The 25,428-nt window shown below is 37.2% G+C and overlaps 1 protein-coding gene across 4 annotated transcripts in view; it reads right to left on the bottom strand.

Moving 5' to 3' along the window:
* The window catches only part of Gpc5 (glypican 5), a 1,436,787-nt gene that overhangs the window by 671,745 nt on the left and 739,614 nt on the right, over positions 1–25,428 (bottom strand). For all 4 annotated transcript variants that reach the window (XM_039093413.2, XM_039093414.2, XM_063274345.1 and 1 more), the window contains one exon: positions 16,935–17,094. In XM_039093413.2, coding sequence (XP_038949341.1) covers positions 16,935–17,094 — 160 coding nt within the window. The remainder of the gene's footprint in view (positions 1–16,934; positions 17,095–25,428) is intronic.

The raw sequence follows: 25,428 nt of genomic DNA, 5'->3' as shown, positions 1-25,428 counted from the left end.
CTTCAACAGATCCTTGCTCATTGTAAAGCCTGCTCATGAAGCCATTTCATTTTAAAATTGCATTGGAGGAAACTTAAGGTAATATTTTTAGATGTCATACCAATAGTTCCTTTCTACTCCATAAGTTTCTATTTTAATTTTCTTTTAATGTGAAAATAATAACCAAGAAAATTTTAATCCACAGATGTAAAAATAATAACCAAGACTTAGGTGGTACAGAATTTCTTACACAGGGTGACAAATCTTATCATGATTGTATCCTCGGATAAAATTCTTTTTCTTGTGTCTGAACATTACAGCATTGCAACTAGGGGCCCTATAACTCAGACGAAGGAATCTATGTTTCTGCACCAAAGAGGGGCAAATGCACTCATTACATGATGGTTCTTTGAAAGTGTATGCTGTTTAGAAAAGGCACTCTAGGTGAATCTCACCTACTGTCTTCTAGTACTTTAATAATATTAGTTTATTTTAAACATATTTAAAACAGAACTTTGACATTCTGTATTTAGTATTTTCTAGATAGTAAAAAATAATCTCTAAAATAGGAAATTCTTACGATCTGATGACTCGGCATTGTTCACTGAACTCGGACAAACATTGCTGGCACACATATAGGAGTAATATGCCACCATCACAAGTTATTGTCAAAGAGACCAAAATATCCAAAACTGTAATCAACTCAACCATGTGGCTTGTTTTATATTTTATGGTTCGTATGCTGGAAAAATGAAATCCTTGATGACGTTATTGTTAATTTTAATCATATATATTATAACTTTGCCAATTTCAAACATCACTTTTCTTACTTATTTCTATTATAATGCACTCTTAATTTGTTTTATTCCTTTGATTATTTAAAAATAGCCTCTCTCATTCACCATATGTTCATGCATTAGTAAGGACATTTTGTTGTTGTTTCTCTGTGAATATAAACATGATGCACACAAACAGAGATCACTTCACGAAGAAATTCATGGTCTGAGAGGAAATGAAGGATACATATGTGCAGGTGTTAGAAGGAAGACTCGGTGGTTATTACCACTTTCTGCCCTTGAAGAAGACCTATGTCATGTCTGGTTGCTCACACATGAGTTGAAGTTTAGTTTTGGTGGAACCCATGCCCGTGACCTCTGTAGTCACATGTCCATCCATGCCCGTACATCCCCAATGACACTGATAAAATAACAAAAATAAACCATTGTTTTAAAGAGTTCAAGACCAGAGTAGGCAAGGCTCTGTCTGAAAAACAAAATGACATCCACAAATACTTTTAAAAGCAAGGACAAGCAAGTATCTCCTTGTGACACTTGGATATTGCAGTGTCAGGTTACATGGGGAGACGAGGAAGCGTTCCCATAAAGAGATGAGGAACTCGCTCTAGAGTGTTTCAATACTCTTTGTTATTCGTGTACTGTGCCTGAGTTGGTGATGGCTTCCTCCTGCTCGGCAGATGCACTCGAAGCCCCGCAGTTTGGGAAGGCATTCAGTTTTCACTCTCGTCAGAGTAATGGCAAGGCTCTTGTTCCTGATCCAAGATCTGACCTCATCAGTTCCTGGAGCACAATCCGTACACCTCTCAGAGTCCATGGCCTTCCTTAGACGTTTCTCCCACCCCTGTGTCTAATTCTCTGGGTTCTGGGTTATGTCTCTATTTTCTCTTCTTGCCACACACAATCACTCCCTGGCTCTTCATATCCCAATTGACCGCTGGACTCTTCTGTGTCACGTTGACTCTATTCCCGCCAAAGGCATTCTCACTGTCTCTAACACTGAACTGCATATTCTTATCTGCTCCCTAAGACCACCTTCCCCACAATGCATTTCCCAACACTCCACCATTATTTCCTGATTATTCTGTCTACCATTTTGAGGTTTCACACTTATTTGGTGACTAGCACAGGTAGGTACTAAGAAGAAGAAAGTTTTCAGTGAATGTGTGCATGAATGAGAGCTAATTGTGAGATGGGGTTAACACACATGGGGAGACAGCTGGTGCTGGCTAAGTAAGTCATTAGTGACTCCAGATAGACTTCAAAATTTTGTGTGAAATCCATGTTGCGTCATTCCCTAGTGGGTTTCCTATATGTAGATTTTAGGAAAACATGATTGCACAGAAGGTATTTGTATCATTGAAGAGGTTATAATTGCTCTGAAAGTGTTATGACATAAAACCTATGTTATTTTGCAAATTTAAAATAGCGAACTAAAATTAATGCTATGTTATTTAGAATGTAAACGTAATTGCTCATATTCTATAACAGAGAAATATTAGTGTTATGAGAAAATTGAAGAAAGTCAAAAAGAGTCAAAATTACCCTCAAGCAGTGAATGCTCTCTTAATGCATCTCTAAGCTTGAGACATTGTCACATCAATCTAGAAAATTAGACATGTTCTGAGCTTCCCTTCTCCACTTAACAATTAGCACGCAATAATTATGTTCAGCTTATTAATTCTTACCCAAAATAGCACAGTAAAGTAGTGTAAAATATTCCAATCAGGTTTCCAGTAGGTGAAAATATGAAGGTTATTTATGTAATTCACAAATACATATAATTATGGATAAAACTGTACCTGTCAAATTTGTATTTTAAGTCAGTTTTGGTCTTCACATATAAACATATTTACACTCATTTGGCTTCTGGATAATAGTGTTGATTAAAATTAACATCAATGTTTTTAATTCATTAGATCTGTTTCCAGTGTTAATTATGATGTGTCTCAGAATTCTGTATACTACACTCTTATCAGTTCATGGTATTCAGAAGGTTTTATGAAATGTTTCTTGTGTGGATGCATTATAGTAAGGAAAGTAAAGCCATCATGCTAGAGCTTTATTGGAAATCATGATTGCTGTTAAGCTCATTAATGTGAGTCTCTGAGTTCTTCTGCAAGTTTTTTTGGGTACAAATCTACAATCTACATATTAAACCAGTGCAAAGATAATTCATACATAGATTGTGTGAGTAGGTTGATGTAGTAGTTACTTTTCTCATAGCTATGGCAACATGCCCGACAAACAGAAATCTGAATAAGGAAGAATGTATTTAAATGTGTCGCTTAGCTGTTTATCGTGTCAGGGAATTCATGGTGACAGACGCATGAGGTGGCTGGTCACATTGCAGCCACACTCAAGACTGCTTGAGAATAATGACTGCTCTTGCCCAGTTTGTTTTTTTCTCTTTTATCGAGTCCTGGACACCAGTCTATGGATGGTGATACCCAGAGTTAAGGTGGGACTTCCCACTTTAATTAACCTAATTTAAATCAGTTGTCATGGGCAGGCTTCACAACATGTCTGCTAACTCCAAGCCGTGTTATGATGCCAATCAATAAAATGCATAACAGTTATTAATGCCATGATCAAAAGGCGGTTGTAGATAGAAGTACCTATGATAGTTATTACAGCTCATAAACTAAGACATGCTCTTGAGTTAACCATGAGAAACAATGAGATTCTTGAAACTGGATTTTAAACCTTTTTCTGCTTAGGAAATATATGGGATGTTGGAGAAGTATGTGCCTGCAGCTTATGCACAAACACTCCAACTCCATTGGTGATGGAATTAGTAATAAAGGGAGAAAGAAACTTAAATGATCTTTAGTACTTTAAACCTTAGCTCGGTTAGCCTTTTATTCGTTTATTTCTCATTCCGTTGTCCTTACTTGATTTTTGTCAGCCCTGTACAATGGGCTCTGTGGAAAACTCAATAGTCTCAATTGTCAGCCCTCGAAAGACACTTCTCATAGCAGTGTCACTGATAGAGCTTGATACCCAGCCAATTTAAATAAAAGACTCAGTGGTTCCAGGGCTAATTCCCTAGGTTCTGTCCACTCAGAAGACAGCCAGTTCCCATCACACTTTGCACAGTATCTCCAACCACGAATTAGTGATTTCATCTATCTGTGAACATTTCCCTTTGGAACTCAGAAGGAAATTGTAAATCAGGTTTTAAGCACACACTGGTGTACATACTTACAGGAAATTTAACAGTTTGTTACCACTGAAACTAGTAAAAACATCACATAGATTTTCAAGGAATAAATAGGTTTTGGCTCTAACTTTACTACTAATAGATGCTGTATCGAATAAAGTCCACACAGATAAAGTCATATCCACGTGATGTTCAGGCAGCCCTCTAAGAGCCACTGTGGTGAGTGAGCTCAGCTTAGCCAGGGAGCAAGGTTACTCTGGATAGGCATGCTTTAGAAGGCTCACGCACATGCACACGCACCTCTGATGCTTGTCTATCTTCTCCTAGTTTCTTACCTGTTTTCACAACAAAGAACGGTCACTTTCCAGGACCTGAGAGATGTCCAGAAAAGTATATCAGAAGGAAAAAATACTACTTCACTAGTGAGAGGACAGGAACTTTGCACTCAGTAGAATTTCTGACAGGAAAAGGAGTTGAAGAACTACCACTGTTACTAGGAGAAGGATCCTGCTATCACTGAAAGCTGATTGCAGCTAGAAACAGGACAGATTTTCTGTCCTCACAACAAAAATGTTTCACCCCCAAATTCTCAGTATGGTAACCGTGTGACATAATTAATATTAATCAGGTCAATGTAGGCCTTTTTGTACCAATTTCAAATAATTTGATATATGTAATTTCATTTACCAATGAAGCAAATATTTTTATTGATTCTTTTATTTACATCTCATATGCTGTCCTATTGTCCCTCTTCTCAGTTTCCCCTCTGCAAACCCTCATCTCATTTCCCCTCCCCTTTGCCTCTGAGAGGGTGCTCCCCGACCCACCTACCCACTCCAGCCTAACCCCTACAACATCCCCCTTCACTGGGGCAATGAGCCTTGACAGGACCAAGGTCCTCCCCTTCTGTTGATACTAGATTAGGCAATCCTCTGCTACATATGTAGCTGGAGCCATAGGCCCACCCATGTATACTCTTTGGTTGGTCGTTTAGTCCCTGGAAGCTCGGGGCGGGTGGTCAGTTACTTGATGTTGTTGTTCTTTCTATGGAGTTGCAATCCCCTTCAGCTCCTTCAGTCCTTCCCTGTCTCTTCTATTGGAATTTCTGGGCTCAGTCCAACGGTTGGCTGTGTCTGCATCTGTCTTAGTCAGAGTCTCTCAGAGGACAGCCCTACTGGACTCTTGACTGAAGATGAAAAACATCTGAATGACTACAACAGCTGAAACTAACTTCATGACAGAACTGATGACTAACAGCTGTCCTTCACTGTGCACAGCTCAAACTAAATCAGCCTCTTTCTCATTCAGTTGTTATCTGCAGATAACATTACTGGGTAGTTTGAAGGCTCTTGTTTCAGAAGAAAACCAGACTCACCATTTGAAATAAGAGTATCAATGGGAGCTAAGGAGTGGCCAGCCCACAACGGAGAAGCGTAATGATATTTACCATGTGTTCAGGCCAGAGAAATTGAAGCTGGGAACTAGCAAAGTAGAGGTGAAAACAGGAGTGGATATTTTCTCAGAAAAAAAAAAAGGTTAAGCAGTGAAAGCAGTGGATCTTATTTAATGTAGAGAATAAAGGCTGAAGAAGATTACAGAATAACTCTCCAGTTTCTGGCTTTGGAAGATGGGGACTACCCATCTATCAACTGAAGAATAAGTGAAAATTTAAAAACTGCATTGAGAGGAAAGTGAATATGTTCCATTTTCAATTCATCCATTTATTGCCTACGCATCAGCAGGACTTCTCATATTATTTGTGCCTTCTGCCTTGAATACTAGATTTTCTTTACAGTCGAGTAAATCCATTATTTCTTCCAGAATAAAGCTGACCCTATGAAACAGCACTTCTCTCTATATTCTTGTGCATTATAGACTTCTGGCTAATTCCCCAACTGCTGCTCTCATTCTGCCCAGAAGAGGCGTGTTCCACGACTATCATGAAGATTGTGTTGCACTAAATTCATAGTATTATTCGAAATATTTTTCTTTTGTAAATGTTCTAGTTGGAAGAGGTTTAATTCACTTCCCATCTATTTTTGATCCTCTATTAAAATCTAATCCAACTTTAATCTCAGAATGCTATCCATTCATAAGGGGTAAGAGAAAACATCTAGAATTGATTATTTCTACCATGTATCCTTCCTGCTTCAATTCTCCCTTTTGTTATAATTTCACAACATAACATTTAATTAGCACATCTTTCTCTCCTAGACTTTGGACACCTAAAAGCTATGAAGGCCATGTATATCTTTAAAAACCTACCCTATAAACAGGAATATATATTAGCTTATTTCTCTGCTTAATCTTCTGTGTATATGCACATAATATTGTATACTCAATGAGAAATTTTGAATCAAAATAATGTGTTAGAAAGGGGCAAAAAAGGAATTTACAAGAGAGGTCACAAAGTGGTTAGTAAACAAACAAACAAACAAGAGTGACAGTGAGTTTGACCAGTTGTCAGTTGGTCAGTTAGCATGACTAAAACACCTTTAAAATTCTATGAGTTCTTGAGAATGCATACTTTAGAAAGCTTGAACTTGTAAATTATTGTCAGAAACATGTTCATATTCTCTGACCTGTGTGCCAGTTTACAAGTGAGGGCTGTCTTTTAAGCTGGGCACAACTCATAAGCAATGTAAATGACAACCACTTTTATGTCCCCTGATTGGTAGGTGGGTCTAATTCTCACATCCATCATAACTAGCAGGAAGAGATGATGTCACTGATCATGTTAGCCAACTTCATGAGTTTCTCACACAGCTCAGTATTATCTACCATTTGTTCCAATGAAGCTGATCTCGATTTCCCTCACCTTTTTAACAGAGTTAACGATATTCCAAAACAAATAACTTAAGATAACATTTCAAAGGGAGCATGAGATAATAGGAAAGGACACAATCTACCAAATTAAAACAATGTGAGTCATAATTAGAAAATTCCAGAGTTCGTTAGAGCTATAACATAAAAAATAACAAGTTGATTTAAAAATAATAATGTGATACAAAAGGAATGAAAACCCAAAGATGACTCCGAGGCAGTGCAATGAGAACACAGAAGGTAGAGAGCTGAAGAGCTGAATAGAACAAGTAATGTAACTGGAAGGAGGTGTTCTTCAGTTTGAAAGTAGATTAAGAGGATTTGGAAAGATATTAAAACTAAGCAAGAGAAATTCAACAAATATGTAGTAGCTCTTCCCGAACAAAAAAGTAAAGAGTACAGAACAAATTATTGAAAGTCAACCTTTCGGTAAGATAAGGAGCTTCTGAGAAATTATTTAAGAGCAGAAATTGGAAAAGTACACTAGGCACCTGAGAATATGAGCTCAGAACTAACAGTGGAATTACTGCACATCAAAGATAGGACACACCGTTGGGCCCCGGGAGGGATGTGGAGATCATTCCCCTCCATTTCCCCAGCAATACATTCTACATAAGAAGTGCAAGAGGAGGGAACGGGAGCCAGCATGCTTATATTCAGCAAAATTAGTTTTTGATTAGAAAGGGCAAGAGGCCTTGTAACCATGAGAGAACTTGTTAGGGGTTCCGTCCTGATAGTTTGAGGAATGACGTTGAGACCAATTGAGACCTTGACCAACTAGAGCTGAGAAATATAGGATTAGTAGAAAATAAACACAAGACATGGGCTACGTATGCTCTGAGCTATTATCTACACCTCCACCTCTATCAATCAATTATGTAGAGTATAACCATCAAATGGGGAGAGAATATAGTCACTACAAAACTGCTTAACTACCGTTAGTAATACTAGTAGATGTGTATACTTTTTATAGTGATATAATTATTCTGACATTTCAGTATATTTGATGTGCAATAAAATAGATGGTTAATATATATTATTTTATTTATTCACATTGTTGCTACTCTGTCCTTAATTTCTATCTCCCATGTATAGCTGTGGCCACAGAGTACCACTTCCCAATCAATGAACTAAATCTCACGCAAACAGGTCTGATTTCATGTTTCTAACACTGATACCGAAGCTGAATTTGATGTGCCTCGCTAAGCAGACAGTAAAGAGGAGCAAGAAGTTCATTAATAATAAAAATAATTTAAAAAACAAGCTTTAAATGGAGGAATATTTTGGAAAGTATGAAACACTCTTAACTCTGGAATTTACAGATATGTTCCAAATTATTTTCTTGGCTTCATTCAAAACTATGTAAAATAATTAGTTACCTTCGGAAGAAATCAGGGAGCAAAACCTTCCATCATCTTAAAACACAGATTTAATGAGCAGACAAATTCAGGATCCAAATTGATTTCCAAGGAGTTATGCAGCTCACACAAGTAGTCTACTTTCTCTTATTGTGACAAAACTCAAAGAGCTTGATTATGTCTGAAGCAAAGGTATTTATTAATCTCATAGCTTAAAGCTAAAAGGCCTGGTCCCTACATCAAGAGCTTCAAGGCTATAGACATCACAGTATAGGTGAGGTATGAATGTGTGAGCGTGTGTGTGGGGGTGTGTGTGTGTGTATGGGTGTGTGTGTGTGTGTGTGTGTGAATGTGAGTGTGTGTATGTTTGTGTGTGCAAATTTGAGTGTTCGCGTGTCTGTGTGCATGAGCTTGTGTGTGTTTGTGTGCGTGGATATGTGTGAGTGTATGAGTGTATGTGAGTGTGTGCGCATTTATGTGTGTGTGTCATGTGTGAGTGCGTGTGTGTCCAAGTGTGTGAGCATATGTGTGTTTGTATTTGTGTATGAGTATGTGATACAGGATATTTAATCACACTTTGACCCCTGAGATTCTGTTATTTTCTGAAAAAACCTGTTTCTAGTTTTGGTGTAGTTCAGCCCTCAGGACACAACTTTAATTGCTCTGACTGGTATGCAGCAGACACACCCTTATCTTTAATCGCAAACAATGAGGATAAAGTTAGTTTGTAGAAAACGTAGCCTTGTCTGCAAATGATGTCTCATTGAGTGGCAGCAAACTGATGACTGAGAAAGATTTGACAAAATAGGGTATCCCCAACTCTCACAGAAGAGAGAAGAAAGGGGAAGAAGTTGATGGAGCAATGCAGAGAGAAAGGTGGCAGTTTTACTGAACAGTTTTACAGTGCTGAGAACAAGCTAGACACAAGTGAAGACAGAATGAGCCTGAGAGTGAGGAACCAGACGAGGAGAATTACTGTCAAAATTAGCATGGGGCCACGCGGAGCAATGCAGGAAAAACAGAGAAGCCAGAGTCACTACGCTGTTGAGAGGAGACTGAGACAGAACAGCTAAGTTGATCAGGCCAGCCAGAGATCAGAAGGAACTAGGAAGCGGTGAGCTTACTCAGCAGGAGGTCTCTGAGGCTGGCAACATTCTATCCAGGTTTAGGTTTAGATTAGCAGATGGAGTCAGTAAGTTCTGAGATGACAATTACTGCAGAATAAAGTTACTGTTACCTCTGTGTGTGTGTGTGTGTGTGTGTGTGTGTGTGTGTGTGTGTGTGTGTGTGTCTGTGTGTATGTGTGTCTGTGTGTGTGTGTGTAGGAGTATGCCAGAGAGAGAGAGAGAGAGAGAGAGAGAGAGAGAGAGAGAGAGATGCTTGCTCATGGTCAAAGTGGAGGCTGCAATAACAATGTATTTTTTTCAGAAATAACTTGGTACTACTAGAAGTACTGTTTTAATATCACCCAAGGAATGTTTTTCCAATGACCTAAAGACTTCCTTCTAAATCCCAAAATGTTTATAAGGACATATTTGTTTTATATGTATGTCTACCTCCACAGATTTATGTGTCCTATATGAGTACAGATGCTTGTGGAGGTCAGAGTGTTTCAGTTACCCTGGAATTGCAAGTTATAAGCAATTGTATGTTGTAATATGTAGGTGTTGGAAACAAACTCTGGTCTTAGTAAACTCTATATGAATGGAGACACTTTGAGAGAAAGCTCATAATTGGTCTCTAAGGCTACTTCTGGGACCATGTAGGAACGTTGATATAAAGATATATATATATATATATATATATATATATATATATATATATATATATATGTATGTATGTATATATACATATATATGTATGTATTCCCACTTCTACGCCACTCCCCATCTGTATGTGATTGCTGTAACTTCAATATGATAAAAATCTTCCTTCGTTGTAATTCATTGAAGCATAATACTTTCATCTGTTTTATTCAGTATTTTCCTTCAGTGGTTGGGTGTGGGGAAGAGTGGATCCTACTTTTTTTTTTTTTTTTTTTTTTTTTTTATTTTTTTTTTTTTTTTGGATCCTACTTTTAACTGTCTTTGAGCTAGTCACTCTATCTTCAAGACGAGGTAGCCTGGATAGTAAAGTTGTTGTTCTTTAATGGCAATCCAGGCACAGGGTAACGGTGTACAAAGTAGATGGTAGATGTCCTATTAAAGACATACTTTATCTTCTTGCACATTTTTTATTTATGTTCCAAACCAGTTCACTGCACTGCTGCCAAAGTCTTGCAAATCCACACAAAAATCACAGAAAAACCTCTTTGTTTCTCATATTAAATTAAATTTTCACAGGTTTTATTACAACCCTTTTTACAATTTCCACAGATTTTTAGCCTTACAATGTTTCTTTGATTGTTCCCTTATGAATGTACCCTCTTGCCTGACAGGTTTCTTCCTAATTGTTACATGTTTGAGCCAAATCATTAATTTACCCACTCAAAGTTATTTCATTCACAAATATTGCAGTCAAATAATCACTTTTCTTTAGAATGACCTTTTTCTGTTCCTTTCATAGACTCACTCTTTTCTCTGAGAACAAGTAAAACTTTGATCTATCTCTACTGGTATTTATGGTGATACTCAGTGTTCATTAGAAACCAGAGTTAAAAAACAGACCATTTCTACTGATATGCTGGAACTCACATTTCAGAAAGAATGTATTCTTGTAATAAGAGAACCAAGAATTTCCTATCTTAAAACAAGATAGGCATTGTTTTCTTTTGGTATTTGCCAGTAAACACAATCCCCCAAAGCAAACTAAGACAGTATATAATGATCCATTATCGGCAGCTCAATTTTAATATCTCCTAATGGCCTTGTTCATGATGTTTTTTTTTAAATGAACATCTGCAAATACTGATAGAATTTTTAAATTACTTTTACTTTAACAGGCAATGCTTCTGGAGATTTGGAGGACTACAGTACACAAGGTTGTATTGGTTCCTCAAAGTGTGAGCTGGGCTTGCAAGCAACTGTGCTTTCCTCTTTAGCAGAATGGTTAAGAAGTTTGTATATCTGAGATGCATATGTGAGATTGCATTGTTTAATTTTATAATCAGTTCCGGTTAGTGAGCATTTAATTATTTGGTATATAGTTCGTGTCACCCTTACCACATAGTTATATTAAAAAGGAGTTCATAAGGAGTCAAATACTTATCTGACTTTGTGTAACATTATGCAGTTCATCAAGTTCCCTAAGAGAAGAAAATGTTGCAAATTTGTATCTTGTTGTTTATATGAAATTAAATGAAAATAGAGCAAGCATACATCTCTTTCTATCGGTCTTTCTGTCTTTATATCTACCCGTCTTTCTTATTTATTTATTTATTTATTTATATGTTTATTTATTTATTTATGGTAACTTTTTGAGCTCAATCACGTCAAAATTAAATTCATCTAGTGATATTCTCTTGAATTTTAACTTTCCTGTCTGTCATTGTTCTTACAAATATGACCAGAACTATTCTATTTTGAAAGCATGAATTCTTTATTTTCTATACTCTGGTTTGGTTTGGTTTTGAGGGGTTGTTGAATTTCTGTATAATTTGGGATGCTATCAGACTTTCTAACATTTTAATTAACATCTTTATTCTTCACCTTGGAAATTTAACAATGATGAAGCCATCACTTAGGCATTCAAGGACAGTCACTGCATTTCAACTTTATTATTTAAACTGATGAATACAATACATAACTTTTCAAGAGGATAAAAGATGGTTTTATATGATTCATTAAGTATCCATATTATATTTTATACAATCTTGTTAACAAAATAGCTAGTATCCAGGATGAGTAGCAATTATTTACAAACTAAAATGAAACATTACAAGCAGAATATTTATAGTGATCACAAATAAAACCTATTTAACTTAAATGTATCCTCAGTATAATTTTTATCAGTAGAGTAAAAGTAGAACTAGCAAGTAATTTTAAATGAATTTTAATTGGAAAAGTGAATTTCTCTATAGAAATTAAAAAATATTTATCATGCAATGTTTCATTTGGCCCCAAATTAGGAACTAATAATATGTATATCAAAGTATGCAGTCATTATTCAAGGTTACTTTTGCTATGTCTCAGAAAATGAACTCAAGTAACATCAAGAAGAGGTTTGCTTTTATTCAAATGAAATAAACACATGATATGCAGTTCAATAATTCACATTACACTTTTCCTCTGTAAGTTTCTACCTACTATGTTAACCCTTAACAAGGCAGAATTATTGCATTCTGTTTAAACAAGTTTAGTAATACTTGAATTTTAGAAGGCACAATATAAATGTTTTCACTTATTTGGACCATCTTAATGGTATTCAAATCTTATATGCATGTACTACTTTCAAAGACCTAGAATGGAAAGGAGAAAGATCATGAATAATGAAAAACTACCCTTGATCTTTGTTCAAAGCCTGAGGAATGAGAGACAAAAGAAAATTACAGGTAGTTATTTTTGTTTTGTTTTGTTTTGTTTTGTTTTGTTTTTACAACGAGGTTAGTTTGGAGTTCTCATAGCTCTGGAAAAACTACTGAAGTCATATTCTCTGAGTACACCCCAATGTCCACCAGGAGCTGAGATCCTAAAGCAATACTGATCTATGTGAAACTAGATACAAGGAAACCAAGAATTTTCACTTACTCCACAACCCTGTGTCACTAAGTAAATCAGTGTCTCTTCATTGTTAAATAGCAAAGGATCATTTTTATTTCACTGTGTGTGGAGGTGACAGTCTCTTCCAAGCTCTGTTCATCTAGACAACAGATTCTTTTTATAGAAAAATCCTTGGATGGCTGAACGGAACACTCAGGCTCAAGGACCCCAAGGCTGCCTTGATATTATGAATGTTCCCAGCCAGTGTGGAATCCTATTACAACAGGTAACCAAGGACTCTAACACGGCCACTCAGAAACACCATCGACACACATACTGAACAGGCGCTGAAACCATTTACCAGCTTTTCTCAATGAGAACAAAAGTTTAAAAATCACTCTGCTAAACGTGCTACATAATATTGCATAAGAAATGTTAGTAGATATTACAGCATACTGACATAGGGGATTTTCAAGATGCAAAATCTGTGTTTTCCAAAGTCTAGTACCTAAATGAACTTGCGACCACATCCATTTTGTGTGATGCTGTTACTGTGAGCCAACTTTTTAAAATGAGCTTGCTCATTGTTTTCAAGTGTGAATCGTTTAAGAATTTGAGTGAGTTTCAAAATCCCTCAGGCCCCAGCTTTCCTGTAACCTGTGGTCAGTTGCACACTAGTTTACCACAGCAGCACTGGAGATGAACAGCAATGGTCAGCTGTTGAAGGATCATTGATTTTAGTAATATTAAGTTTGTCCTAGATGCAGAGAAAGAAAGAACTGTATTGTGTTCATCCACATGGATATCCTACCTCAGCTCTTCGTGTGGAAGGACATCAGATGTAGTTGGATAGAATGAGGGGTAAAAAGGGAAGATTCAGAGATGCCGTTCTTACAATTTGAGATTCTCTATGAATATCCAAATATGTGTAAAGCACTCTAATGTAGACAGCTTAACTGTGATGCAAGGTATTTCAATACCATTGGTCTAAACAAGAAAATATTTCTAATCACTAGGATTGAAATGTATACATCATAGATGGCTTTTTCTTGTAATTAACCCTTCCATGTATATTAGTAAGTATCTACAGGCAGGGTTACAAATAGAAGTACTTTGTAAACTGTAACATAGTTGGGGATGGAGAGAAAGGTAGGTTGGAAAGAAAATGGACACCTCTTCTTCTTGTTCTGAGGACCCACTTGGTACAGAGCACCATGTCAGATGGTTCACAACTCGCTGTAACTATACCTCCAGTGGGCACCTGCTCTCACATGTATACACACACACACACACACACACACACACACACACACACAAACAAACATACATTCACAGGCATACATACTCACACAAACTCATACACATACAACTCACATACACTCATATGTACACACAAATAATAAAATTTAAAAATAAAATATTAAAATATTAAATTAATTAGTATTGATGATTAAACAAAAACCATGCCTAAATAGTAAATAATTAAGTTGCTGTTAAAATTTTGCACTTATATATAGTTGCATACATATTACATTATTTTTAATTCCACTATTTGAGATTACAAATGAACCATGAAATATCTAGCTAACTAAGAATAAACATGAAAAATAAAAGACTATCTACGCACGCAAAGTTCTTAACAAAGCAACAGCTCATAAACTTTTCTAGAACACAGTATTGTCCAGCTCTTGAGACTGCTACAACTGTCTTAATCTTTTGATCAATGGATTGGACTAGCCCAAAGTTGTGAAACAGAATATTGCGATGCTATAAAAACCAAGAAGTGAGGCCCGCACTGCACAGATCCCTCGGCCTTCTTCATTTCAGCAGGCTATCCAAGGTGATTTCCTACCCGTTTATTAAAAATTGATAGACAACAGCTATAAACACTTAGAAGCAACGAGCAGCCCACCTGAACAGATGAGATTTTTTTTCAGTACTTGCCTGGAGTTGCTGACAATAATGTCTAGCGTAGTTTCCCCAGTTTTGATGGGGCCTTTCTTATGACAACCTGGCCATTCCAGCAGTAATTCAAAACAAGGTTTTTCAGTAAAAACTCATTCCTACCCCAACACCAAAGTTGATGAGGAAACCATGGTTGAATGTCTTTCGCTGGATCTATTTCTCTCATAAAACAACACAAGTTTTATCTTTACCAAGTTCTGGAGATTGTAAATGTGAAAGAATGCCATAAAATTCCAATTTCGCATGTATGTGCGCAAACATATAGACGAACGCAAATATGGAGGGAATTTCAAATGAATAACTTCAGCTCATAATTTCATTTCTGGTTTTGTTCACATTATTCCTTTCTGGTACGTATTTTGATGCTTCCGAATCATGCTAGCATTAAAGCAACTAAGCGAATGTGTACATCCTATATTAGCTACACACACTATATTTATATAGTTTTATATAGAAACTATGTATAGAAAATAATTGATTTTGAAGTAAATAACACTCTGTCATAATTCCTAAATATAGAAGGGGTTAATTTTGAGTAACAATTGTTTTACTATTGAAATTTTTATTTTATTTTTATGTATGTATCTGTCCAAAAAAATAACGTAAGAAGAAATATCCATTCCAAGCAGAACACATGCTCCTACCTCTGCCAATAGAAGAAGGAAGTGCTCCTGCTGTAGTAGGGACTCCATGGTTGTTTGCTTCATTGTAAATCAATTGCTACATCTAAAAAGAAAACTCGTTTCTTTGTGCAAATTGTTTTATATTTTGCATCACTCTTGGTTTCCAGCTATCTAATCAATACATTTTGCCAAAAAAAAAAAAAAAACCCAAGATATTTAAATGAACGAGAAGTTGAGGTTTTAATCTTTGTAGCATTGTGACTGAATGTTGTTTCTCCCACCAGAGTATGGTAGAAGGCACTCTTGTGTGCAGGCCAATGTGCGTCTGGGACAGAAAGATTATGTCAGCTTCAGCCTCGGTATCAGAGCTAACTGACAACTTGGAGCCATGTGCTCGGCCTTTATTAACGTTGGCGCTTTGTCCTGAGTTGATGACTTTCATGGTGCTTCGCCATGAACATATAAGCATGCATGACTTTGGAGGCTCTAGATCTATCAATATAAAGAACACATCGGAGTACTTCTTGATAGCTACTTTTCTTTCTACTTTCCACTTGTCAAACTTTTCAATTAGAAGTTGTATCTTTTCTATGTATAGGTATACATGTGTGCATATGCTTGTATGTGTACATACATACATGTGATATGTCATGTGTGTATGTGTGTGCATACGTGCATATGTGCATGTGTGTGTGTGTGTGTGTGTGTGTGTGTGTGTGTGTGTGTGTAAGGAAGATGCTCGGTAGTACTCTTTATTGCTCTCCACTTTACTTTTCTATTTGGCTGGAGTTTCTGCCCATTGAGTTCCAGGAATCCCTCCCCTCCATCTTCCCTGAGATTGGATTGCAGACACCAGACATTTCACCTGAGTATTTAGGGACTTGCTAATGGTTCTAATTTAGGTGAGTCCTCGAGTTTATATGATAGGCACTTTACAGATTGAGCCGTCTCCTCAGCCCTGGAAATATATCTTTTCTGAAAATGACTAATTAAACAGTTAGAATCAGTTTATCATCCATGCAGTCAAAAGGAAAGTCAACATTAGGTGAGATTTTTTTCAAAAGTGAAGATTGACAGGATTGAGGAGGAGTTAATGGAGGAGGATGAACATGACCAAAACACACATGAAACTCTCAAAAAGCTAGTAAAACTGCATGTTCATATGAGACGAATCCAGTTTGATGAAAACGAAAAAACCTTAACATAGTAAAAACACGTAATTCATGACATAAAACGATAAATTTGCACGTTTGGTTCTTTAGCGGTCCTTAGCCACCATGTCCAGATTGTGTAATCAATACTCATTGAACAGGATATCCTAAAGATTGCTTTTCTTTAAAACTTTATAATTCTCAAAACTCCTCACGACTCATCAGTTAGTCACACACCAGTATCATTTCCACATAAACCCACTAGTGCGGAATAAATAAACCCAGGAAAGGATGCTCTGCACAATTCAAAAGAGGTTCACCGCCTTGCTCCTGTCTGCTGTTGGATGCATGGCCATTGCATTGCTACATTCGCAGTAACAGTTTCCTGACTGGCGCTTCAAAACCAACCATTTCAAAGTGGTGCTGGTTGCTTGCACTCACAGTTTGTGATCTTTAGGGTCCTCTTGACTTCTCCGCTTCCTGATCCCCCACAACCGTCTTCGTCATCACAATCTCCACTAGATTGCTCAAGCATGCCGCCACCACTGCCCGGATGAAGAAGCTCCCACTTGTTGGGTTTGGGTGATCTGCCCTGTAACAGCTGAATATAAAAAATAACGATGCATTTATACATAATACACGCACAGTTCCTTAGACAGTTTAGTCTGAAATTTAGATATTAGAGTGATTTTCTTACATGGATTCACTAAAGTGTCACTGTCAAATTAAATCAAATCCCAACCTTTCCTGTATTATTAGAAATATTCCTAGCATTTCTTCTCTGTAAGGGAAAGAGCTATTACTTTTACTTCGCTTGTAAGGGCAAAGGAAATGCACGACAACCAGGAACTGAGATGTCAAAACACAATGATTTGCAGGAGTGTAAGTCGGACTTTAAATCTGTCCTGTACCACATACGTTGGATCGTATACTTAACCTAAGAGTGTGAAAGATTCTACACCCACGTCTGTCTAAAATGCTAAGCACTTTGATAGGAAGTTTTCTGGGCAGATAGAATTTTGGGTCTAAAGAAACTGTTTGAAATAATATCAGGGAGAGTTTTAAAAACACAAACAAAATCTGATATCTGGAAATAGCAATATTCCACTTAAAGGGAGGCTTTGCATAGTGCTCTGGGAGAGAAATTCAGGCCCTGTGCTTCTAGGTGGCTTGACTGAAAGACTCTGTACTTCTGAGCAAGCAATGTGTACCCACAGTTAATTGCACTGTCACACAATAGAGTCCTCAGTGGAAAGATTTTGGCAGAAAATCTTCTGCCAGTTTTTAAACTGAGAGTCCACAGCTTTTTTTCAGACACAGAGTTCTTTCTTTCCAAAGTAGAATCTATCAAAACTCTAGTATTTCAGACAGGCACACAGGCAGAATCTTTTGACATTCTTTAGGTTGAGTACATGATCCAATGTATATGGTACAGGACAGATTTAAAGTCCGACTTACATTTCTGCACATTATTTTTTGTTTTTGTGTTGTTTTAACTCTAGAGTTTTTAGTTGCCATGAATTCCATTTGCCCTTACAAGCAAAGTAAATGCAATAGCTCTTTCCCTTACAGAATAGAAATGCTATTAATATTTTTAATACTTCTTTCCAGTAACATGATGATGTAAGTAAGAGAATAGTTCGCTCACAGATAAGACTTGTAAAAACAATCGTAGATGTGACATTTCCTTCTCTAAGGTAATTTGGGTAACATGTAACTAAACATAAGCAGAAAGAGCACAGATGCTATAAAGGAAGAATCCCTCTGTTGTCCATTTAATGGGCATTTAAATTATGATTCTTTGCAAAGGACAAGGAGTGGGATTTCACTAATTTTCCCAAGAAGTGTTACTAATGCACAAGAAGTGTTATTGAGCTGGCAATTAGACACTCATCAAAATGACAGCATCTCACATCAAGGCTCATGAAGAATAAAATAAGTTACAACAATTACGCTCTCCATTTAAGAATATTTTTATGAAGCAAATGAACTTAGAGGTTCATAAAAGTTCACAATTAATAACTAACAGGGCACAGATTCAAAACATTGTTGTTTTTATCAATTTCTACTTTTCTAACTAAAACATTGAAAACGACAGTAACTTAAGAATTCCTCTTGCTTGTTAGCAGTTCTCAGGGAACATGTCACTAGAGTTAAATTTAAAAGAATAATTTCAAATTCAAATGAATCAAATGCTGTCCATCCGTGAAACTTCTTTGATAGAGTTAAGAGGATGGTATCTATGCTTGGTACTGGAGATGGGGAGCGGGGTCATTACAGTGGTGAAAAATGGATTCACAGCCACACATTACAAACACAGAAACACAGCCACCCATTACAAACACAGATGCACAGCCGCCCATTACAAACACGGATACACAGCCACCCATTCCAAACACGGATACACAGCCACCCATTACAAACATGGATACACAGCCACCCATTCCAAACACGGATACACAGCCACCCATTCCAAACACGGATACACAGCCACCCATTCCAAACACAGATGCACAGCCGCCCATTACAAACACAGATACACAGCCACCCATTACAAACACAGATACACAGCCACCCATTGCAAACTCAACTGTGAAGAGGTAAAGAGAAGCAGTTTCACTTTATAGCCCTTCTTGTTTGTTACTCAAGTGTTCTACTTATCATATAGCTAGCATAACCAATAAGAAGGCTATTGATATCCAAAATACTGATATGAATCCTCATTCTAATATACTTTGCTAGAAAACATGGGCATGAGTGAATTCCTTTCATAAGTAACTCAGCTTCCTTGCTTCTAAAATAATCACAAGATTTCCGTGTGCCATTATCATATTAAGGATAAAATAGACAGAAAAACAGTAGTTTGAAAGTAATAGAGCCAACATATTAAACATGAATGTATCTGGTTACGATTATCTACTTTATTCCATTGTCTATTACAATGTTATTTTAGCACCCGATATTAGTGTAAAGAATTATCTGATAATGAATGCAATTGTAAAGAAGACTTATTTGACAACTATAGCAAAAGCCATGCTCTGATGATATCTTGCCTTTCTGTTTGACACTCACATTCTTCACTAACTCTTTCCCATATCAACTTTATTTTTCTAAGAATCCTTCTAGTGTTTGACTGGGCTCCAAGCCAGAACACAGACAAAAATCTTACGAACAACAATACATAAATTTCCATGACCCAACCCAAGGAATTTGATTTCGAAACCACAAACAGAATTATGGTCACTGTAAAACAATACTAATTGTAAAAAACAAACAAAAAACAGCAACAACAAAAAATCCCTTTGAGTTGAAAGTGATTAAATATGCCAATTGTCAGAAGTATTATTCTTTGATTTAGAGTTGTTACTGTTCTAGTGGGATGTGGGAGAATGGAGCCTAGAGATGAGGCACAGTAAAGTCTCATGCAATAACCGCATTATTCACAGCAATCTATATTCTGAAGGTTAAGAGCAATCACATAAGTAAAGTTCCCATACCTTCAAGCTATATTCAATCAGAAGAACACCACATGTGTCAAAAAAAGTTTTCCATAGAGGCCTATAAACATTTAATTGAATAGCAGCAGCAAGCAATAATGAGTCACCTGACATAAACTCACTCCTATTCACTACACTTGGGAGGCGCAAAAAAGCACATTGCAAGAACGATTCCATGTTTCAAAGAAACTGAGGTCGGAGGACTCATTCTCTTTTTCAAGTGTTCTCGCAAGCACTCGGAATTTTCTCCATATAACTCCTTTCCTGGTCTGTGTTCGACAATGGTGAAGGATAAAATAATATGGGACATTTATAGAATCATTTGGGATGTTTTCTATATTGGTTCTTAACTTTAGCATCAGGTGAGGAAATATCTAAGACAGATGGATTCGAACTCTTAAACAGTATTATATAAGGCCGTAGTTTCTTTTACATTATCTCTGCTGAGCAGATGTGGAAACAGATCCCAGGACCTTCCAGTCCCTAGAACTGGGAAGCTGATTGTTGGAAGATGTTTGATCACAAGGTGAACCCCCAGATTGTGTTATTTACTGAAAATACCTGTTCCTAGCTGTGGCATGGCTCATTCCTTAGGACATATATTTAATCCCTTTGGCTGTAATACAGAGACACCTTTAGTACATGCCTTTTATCCCAAACAGTGAAGGTAAAGCTTGTAGCGGAAGGAACCACAGTGAAAAGATCTAATTGACTGGTAGACAGAATGACAAAGCAGAGAAAGAACTGACAGAATAGAAAAGACAAGCTACTTAAAGAGAGACCGGTGTGGAGAGAGAACAGTCAGTTTTACCTGGAGAGTTTTACAGACACAGGTTGAGGAAAGGACAAGCCGGACACAGGTGAAGACAGGATAAGTCAGAGAATGAGAAGGAGCCACAAGACTAAACAGATTGACGAGTTAGTTTGAGGCCAGGCAGAGCAAAAACTCAGAGGCTAAGAGAGAAGCCATATCCAGCCAGTCAGCTTGGAGAGGAGTTTGAGTGAGAACAGCTGAACTGAACCAGCTAGCTAAAGTGCAAAACAAAATAGAAGGGGTGAGTTCACTCAGCAGCAAGTCCCAGGGCAGCTGAAAGCATTCTAGGAGGAGGTTAGATTGTATGGAGCCTTGAAGCTTACAGGACCAGGCCTAGGTAGGCAGACAGAGGCAGTAAGCCCTCAAAAGGACAATAATGTAAGGAGAATATAAGTTACGTATACAGCTGGTAACCTTTTCAGAGCTGAGACTTCACATTTCCACAGCCCATGTGAATGTACTACCTCATTTTCAGATGATATTCAGGGTGTATCCAAACTTTCTGGGTGGAACTAGTAGGATCAAATCAGTGTTTTAAAAGACAAACTTTTTTCCTACCTGTTAACAGGGACAGAAATAAGAATCATGGGTGTTTGGGAGGCCAGATACAGGAAATCACTGTATTTGAAAGTAAAAAAAAAATCTGTTTTTTTTAATCAAGGTCATTAAGGGTCCTGTGACAAAGAATTGATGATGTAAGGCCTCTAGGAAGTATGAATGGAATGATCTCCTCCTCACAGGGAATTGGGTTGTCAGTCTTGTGATTCTTCTCCTTCCCTGGAATGGATCACTCCTCAGACCTTCTAAATCAACTCAGATGTGGCCGGCCCATTGATTTCAGCTGCACAAAAGCATGAGCACAGTGCTGATGCTAGGTTATGAGTTAATAAATAGATTCTACCTTGAACTGCTAAATAATGTATGGCCACTTGCAGTGTGCCAAATACATTTATATATCCACACTTCATATATATAATATATGTATATGTGTTTGCTTGTGCATGAATATGTACATATACATATGCATACATGTGTATATATGTATATTGGTGTGTATGTATATACATGTACACATATATGGGTATATATGTATATACATGTACATATATATGTATGTACATATGCACATATATATTTGTATCTACAAGTATATAGATACAAATGTATATATACAAATATATATGTGTACAAACATATATACAAATGCATACACATATATGTATATATACATATATTTTTTCTTTAACATATTCTTTATGATAAGGTGACTACTGGAAAAATTATACTCTTAGACATGTTACCATATTTCAACATTATATATGTTTTCATCTTCTACATTTTGTTGCAATCCTATTGTCCATGTCTTCATGAAGAGTATAATGCTACTCCTTCTGTGATGGTAATCCCTGCCCCACAAAACCCAGGATCTCTCACTCCACTGTCAATGCAAGATCAATCCCCTCTCCTCTGATAGGATTAGTATCTCCCTTTGCTAAACATGGGGAATTTATTTTATATATTTAATTCCTAAAAGTACAATTTACTTTATCGTTTCTATTCTTACATGGCAGCGTATACCCATGCATTCATTTGATGGCGTGTGATTGTCACCTGAGGTGTTAGGACAGCACAGATCACGAGGACTCTGACCTGATGGATGCTTTAATCCCCAGAATCTGAGCAAACCATAAAAGAGCAAGAACTGTGAGATGAAAGGGCCTGTTGGAGGGAGTGCTCTGCTTCGGTGGCTTTGCTTTGTCTCAGCTCCTTCCTGTTTAGCTCCTTCCTGTTTAGCTCCTTCCTGTTTAGCTCCTTCCTGTTTAGTTTCTGCTCCGCTTCCTCCCCTCCATGATGGGACGCTCTCTCTTCTGTATACACCTTTCACAATGCAAACCTCTAAAACTGTGAGCAAAATCATTCTTTATTTCTTTACATTGTTTATATCAGCGACTTTATCACAGAGGTGAAAATGATCCACCACATAGAAGCATTTGGTTAAAACCACATAGCCTTAGCTTCTTGCAGGGAACCACCCCACCCCTCCCCACAGACTGTGCCCTAAGTCCTCAGTGGAGTACGCTTTGGTTGTTATCTACAACCTTTATGCTCACTCGTTTGTCTCAAACAAGCAAGAAGAGGTGAAGATCACCTTACTCTTCTCTATCAGAAACCCTCCATCTGTCTCTATCCGCACTTCATTATCTTACCCCATCCTGCACTGCAAAGGGCATGGCTTCTCATCCACCAGCACATTATTTTCCCCAAATCAATACTTTCACCGTGTCATGTTTTACCCTTAATGCACTCTCCTGTAATTTATTAAAAAAAAAAAAAAACCAACCGCAACCACCACCATCACCACAACAACAATAACAACAGAACCCTGGCTCTCAAAATTGTCTAGATTGGCGGAAACCTTAGTCCAGAGTGGTGTGTCATCTAGAGATGGAGAAAGGTGAACCGCTTTGCAGGTTCACAGCATGGCCCTTCTTCATTTGTTCAAATTAAGGCTTGGGAGAAATACACACAAGAAGCAATCCCATCTCCACCTTTTTTCAAATTTACGTAAGCAAATTGCCTGTCTGCAATCACTTGCTACAAACCGATATACACCTAGAAACGAGGGCAACGTTAAGGTAAGCGATGGCCTGCCAGTCAAGGTCCTGTGGAACGCACTGCATTGGATCGGATTCATTCGCAGTGTTCAAACTGCAGCGTCTCAGACCGCAGTCTACCTCAGAGCAGTTCGGCTATTCTCAGGAACATATATCTGTGTTGTCCTCTCACTTTCGACTCTTTTCCAAGGGAAACACGGCTTTCCCTTTTCTGCAACTCATCAGAGCGAATCTAGCCTTCAAGTTCAAATATGTCTTATTAACTGAAGGAGCTAAAGGGGATTACAACCCCATAAGAAGAAGAATATCAACTAACCAGACCACTCAGAGCTCCCAGGGACTAAACCACCAACCAAAGGGTACACGGGGAGAGACCCATGGCTCCAGACATATATGTAACAGAGATTGGCCTTATCTGACATCAATGAGAAGAGAGGAAGGCTTGATGCCCCAGCATAGGGAGATGCTAGAGGGGTGAGGTGGGAGTCGGTGGGTGGAGCACCCTCACAGGGTCAAAGTGGAGGGGGAAGAAGAGACATGGGACAGGGGGTTATGGATGGGTAAAAGGGAAAGGGGATATCATTTGAAATGTAGACAAATGAAATGATTAATAAAGAAAACAAATAACTCCTATCAATCCTACATATATTTCTGTGATTTTCATGACAAAACGCAACAAAACACTGGGCCATTAATTGATACTGAATCCACATTTTGAGCTCAAGTATCAAAGTCGTCATAAATAGTTCATTTCTCAGAGGTGAAGTCAGAATTTAACTGTCTGCATATCCATCATCATGACCGAAGTGCTTATCATATATGACTCTTATGGGTAATTTATATTGATAAATAATATTATTTCTCTGGGAATACTTCATTATGTGTATCCTGTCATTAGTGGCGATGTATCAAATTAGGTTTGGTGAAATGGACATCATCAGTGGGACAGAAATCTATGATAATTGGATCCATTCTTGATGGTGGCAAAATTGGTTCACTGATCCAGCCAGTAGCCTTAACTAAGCGTATGTCATACAAAGAGCATTTCTCAAGATGAACTGTCTTCAGTAAAGAAGGAGGGGCTGCTCTTAGAAAGAATCCATATGTACTTTAATTACAGAAAAACATTTAAATGTGCTATAAGATAGAATTAAAACAAATAAAACTATCAGAAAATTAGAAAAGGCACCAAAGGCTTAATCTTATGACTTTGCTAAATTATTGTCTTTGTATTTTTAAGAAAGGAGTAATTTTAAATAAACTCATTTCTAAGTCCTTGAAGACTATTAGGAATTTATTCAACTAAACATTTGAAATTGAAGATGTATTTCTTAAATATTTGTGTTCTCTGTATTTGTTACTACAAGCAGAAAAGAGAGAGGTCTTCCCATTACATTTTAAAGTTAATCATAATTTTTTCATTAAAATCTGTAATGTTGAAATGGTTTCAAAAATTGATTCTGTTACTTTGTTTGTTTGTTTGTTGTTTCTAGACTTGAGAGAAAACTTTGGTTTTGCCTCTGCAGTCATCATGGCAAGCATGCCTTCCTCCTTCCCTAGTCTTCCACAGAGGACCTGCTCTCTCCATTTCTCTTTCTTCAATCCCTGAAGGACTGGGTAAGCTTTATTCTCCTTGAGGCTATGGTATTGAAATCGGACAAGTACCATTTTGCATCCTCCTCATGAACCAACTTTTGGAAATCAGTCTGCATTCTCTCAGAGACAGACTTGCCTCTCGATATTAATAAACCTCATGTGTGATATAGTCAAATGGATTCAAGATAAAAGATAAGTACTGTCCATTAACAGCCTGCCTGCTGCTACTTGCCTATTGTTATTTTTAAATATTTTCCCATTTATTTATTTATTTATTTACTGCAGAATTTATCCCCCTCCCAGTCACCCCCCTTTTTTGTAGGATACTTTTTAAAAATTTATTTACATTTCAAATGTTATCCCCTTTCCTAGTTTCCCATCCATAAACTCCCTGTACCACTTTTTCTATGAGG

This window comes from Rattus norvegicus, chromosome 15 (genome assembly GCF_036323735.1).
Source record: "Rattus norvegicus strain BN/NHsdMcwi chromosome 15, GRCr8, whole genome shotgun sequence".
NCBI classification, from domain to species: domain Eukaryota; kingdom Metazoa; phylum Chordata; class Mammalia; order Rodentia; family Muridae; genus Rattus; species Rattus norvegicus.
This window is presented reverse-complemented; position numbering and strand designations above follow the sequence as displayed.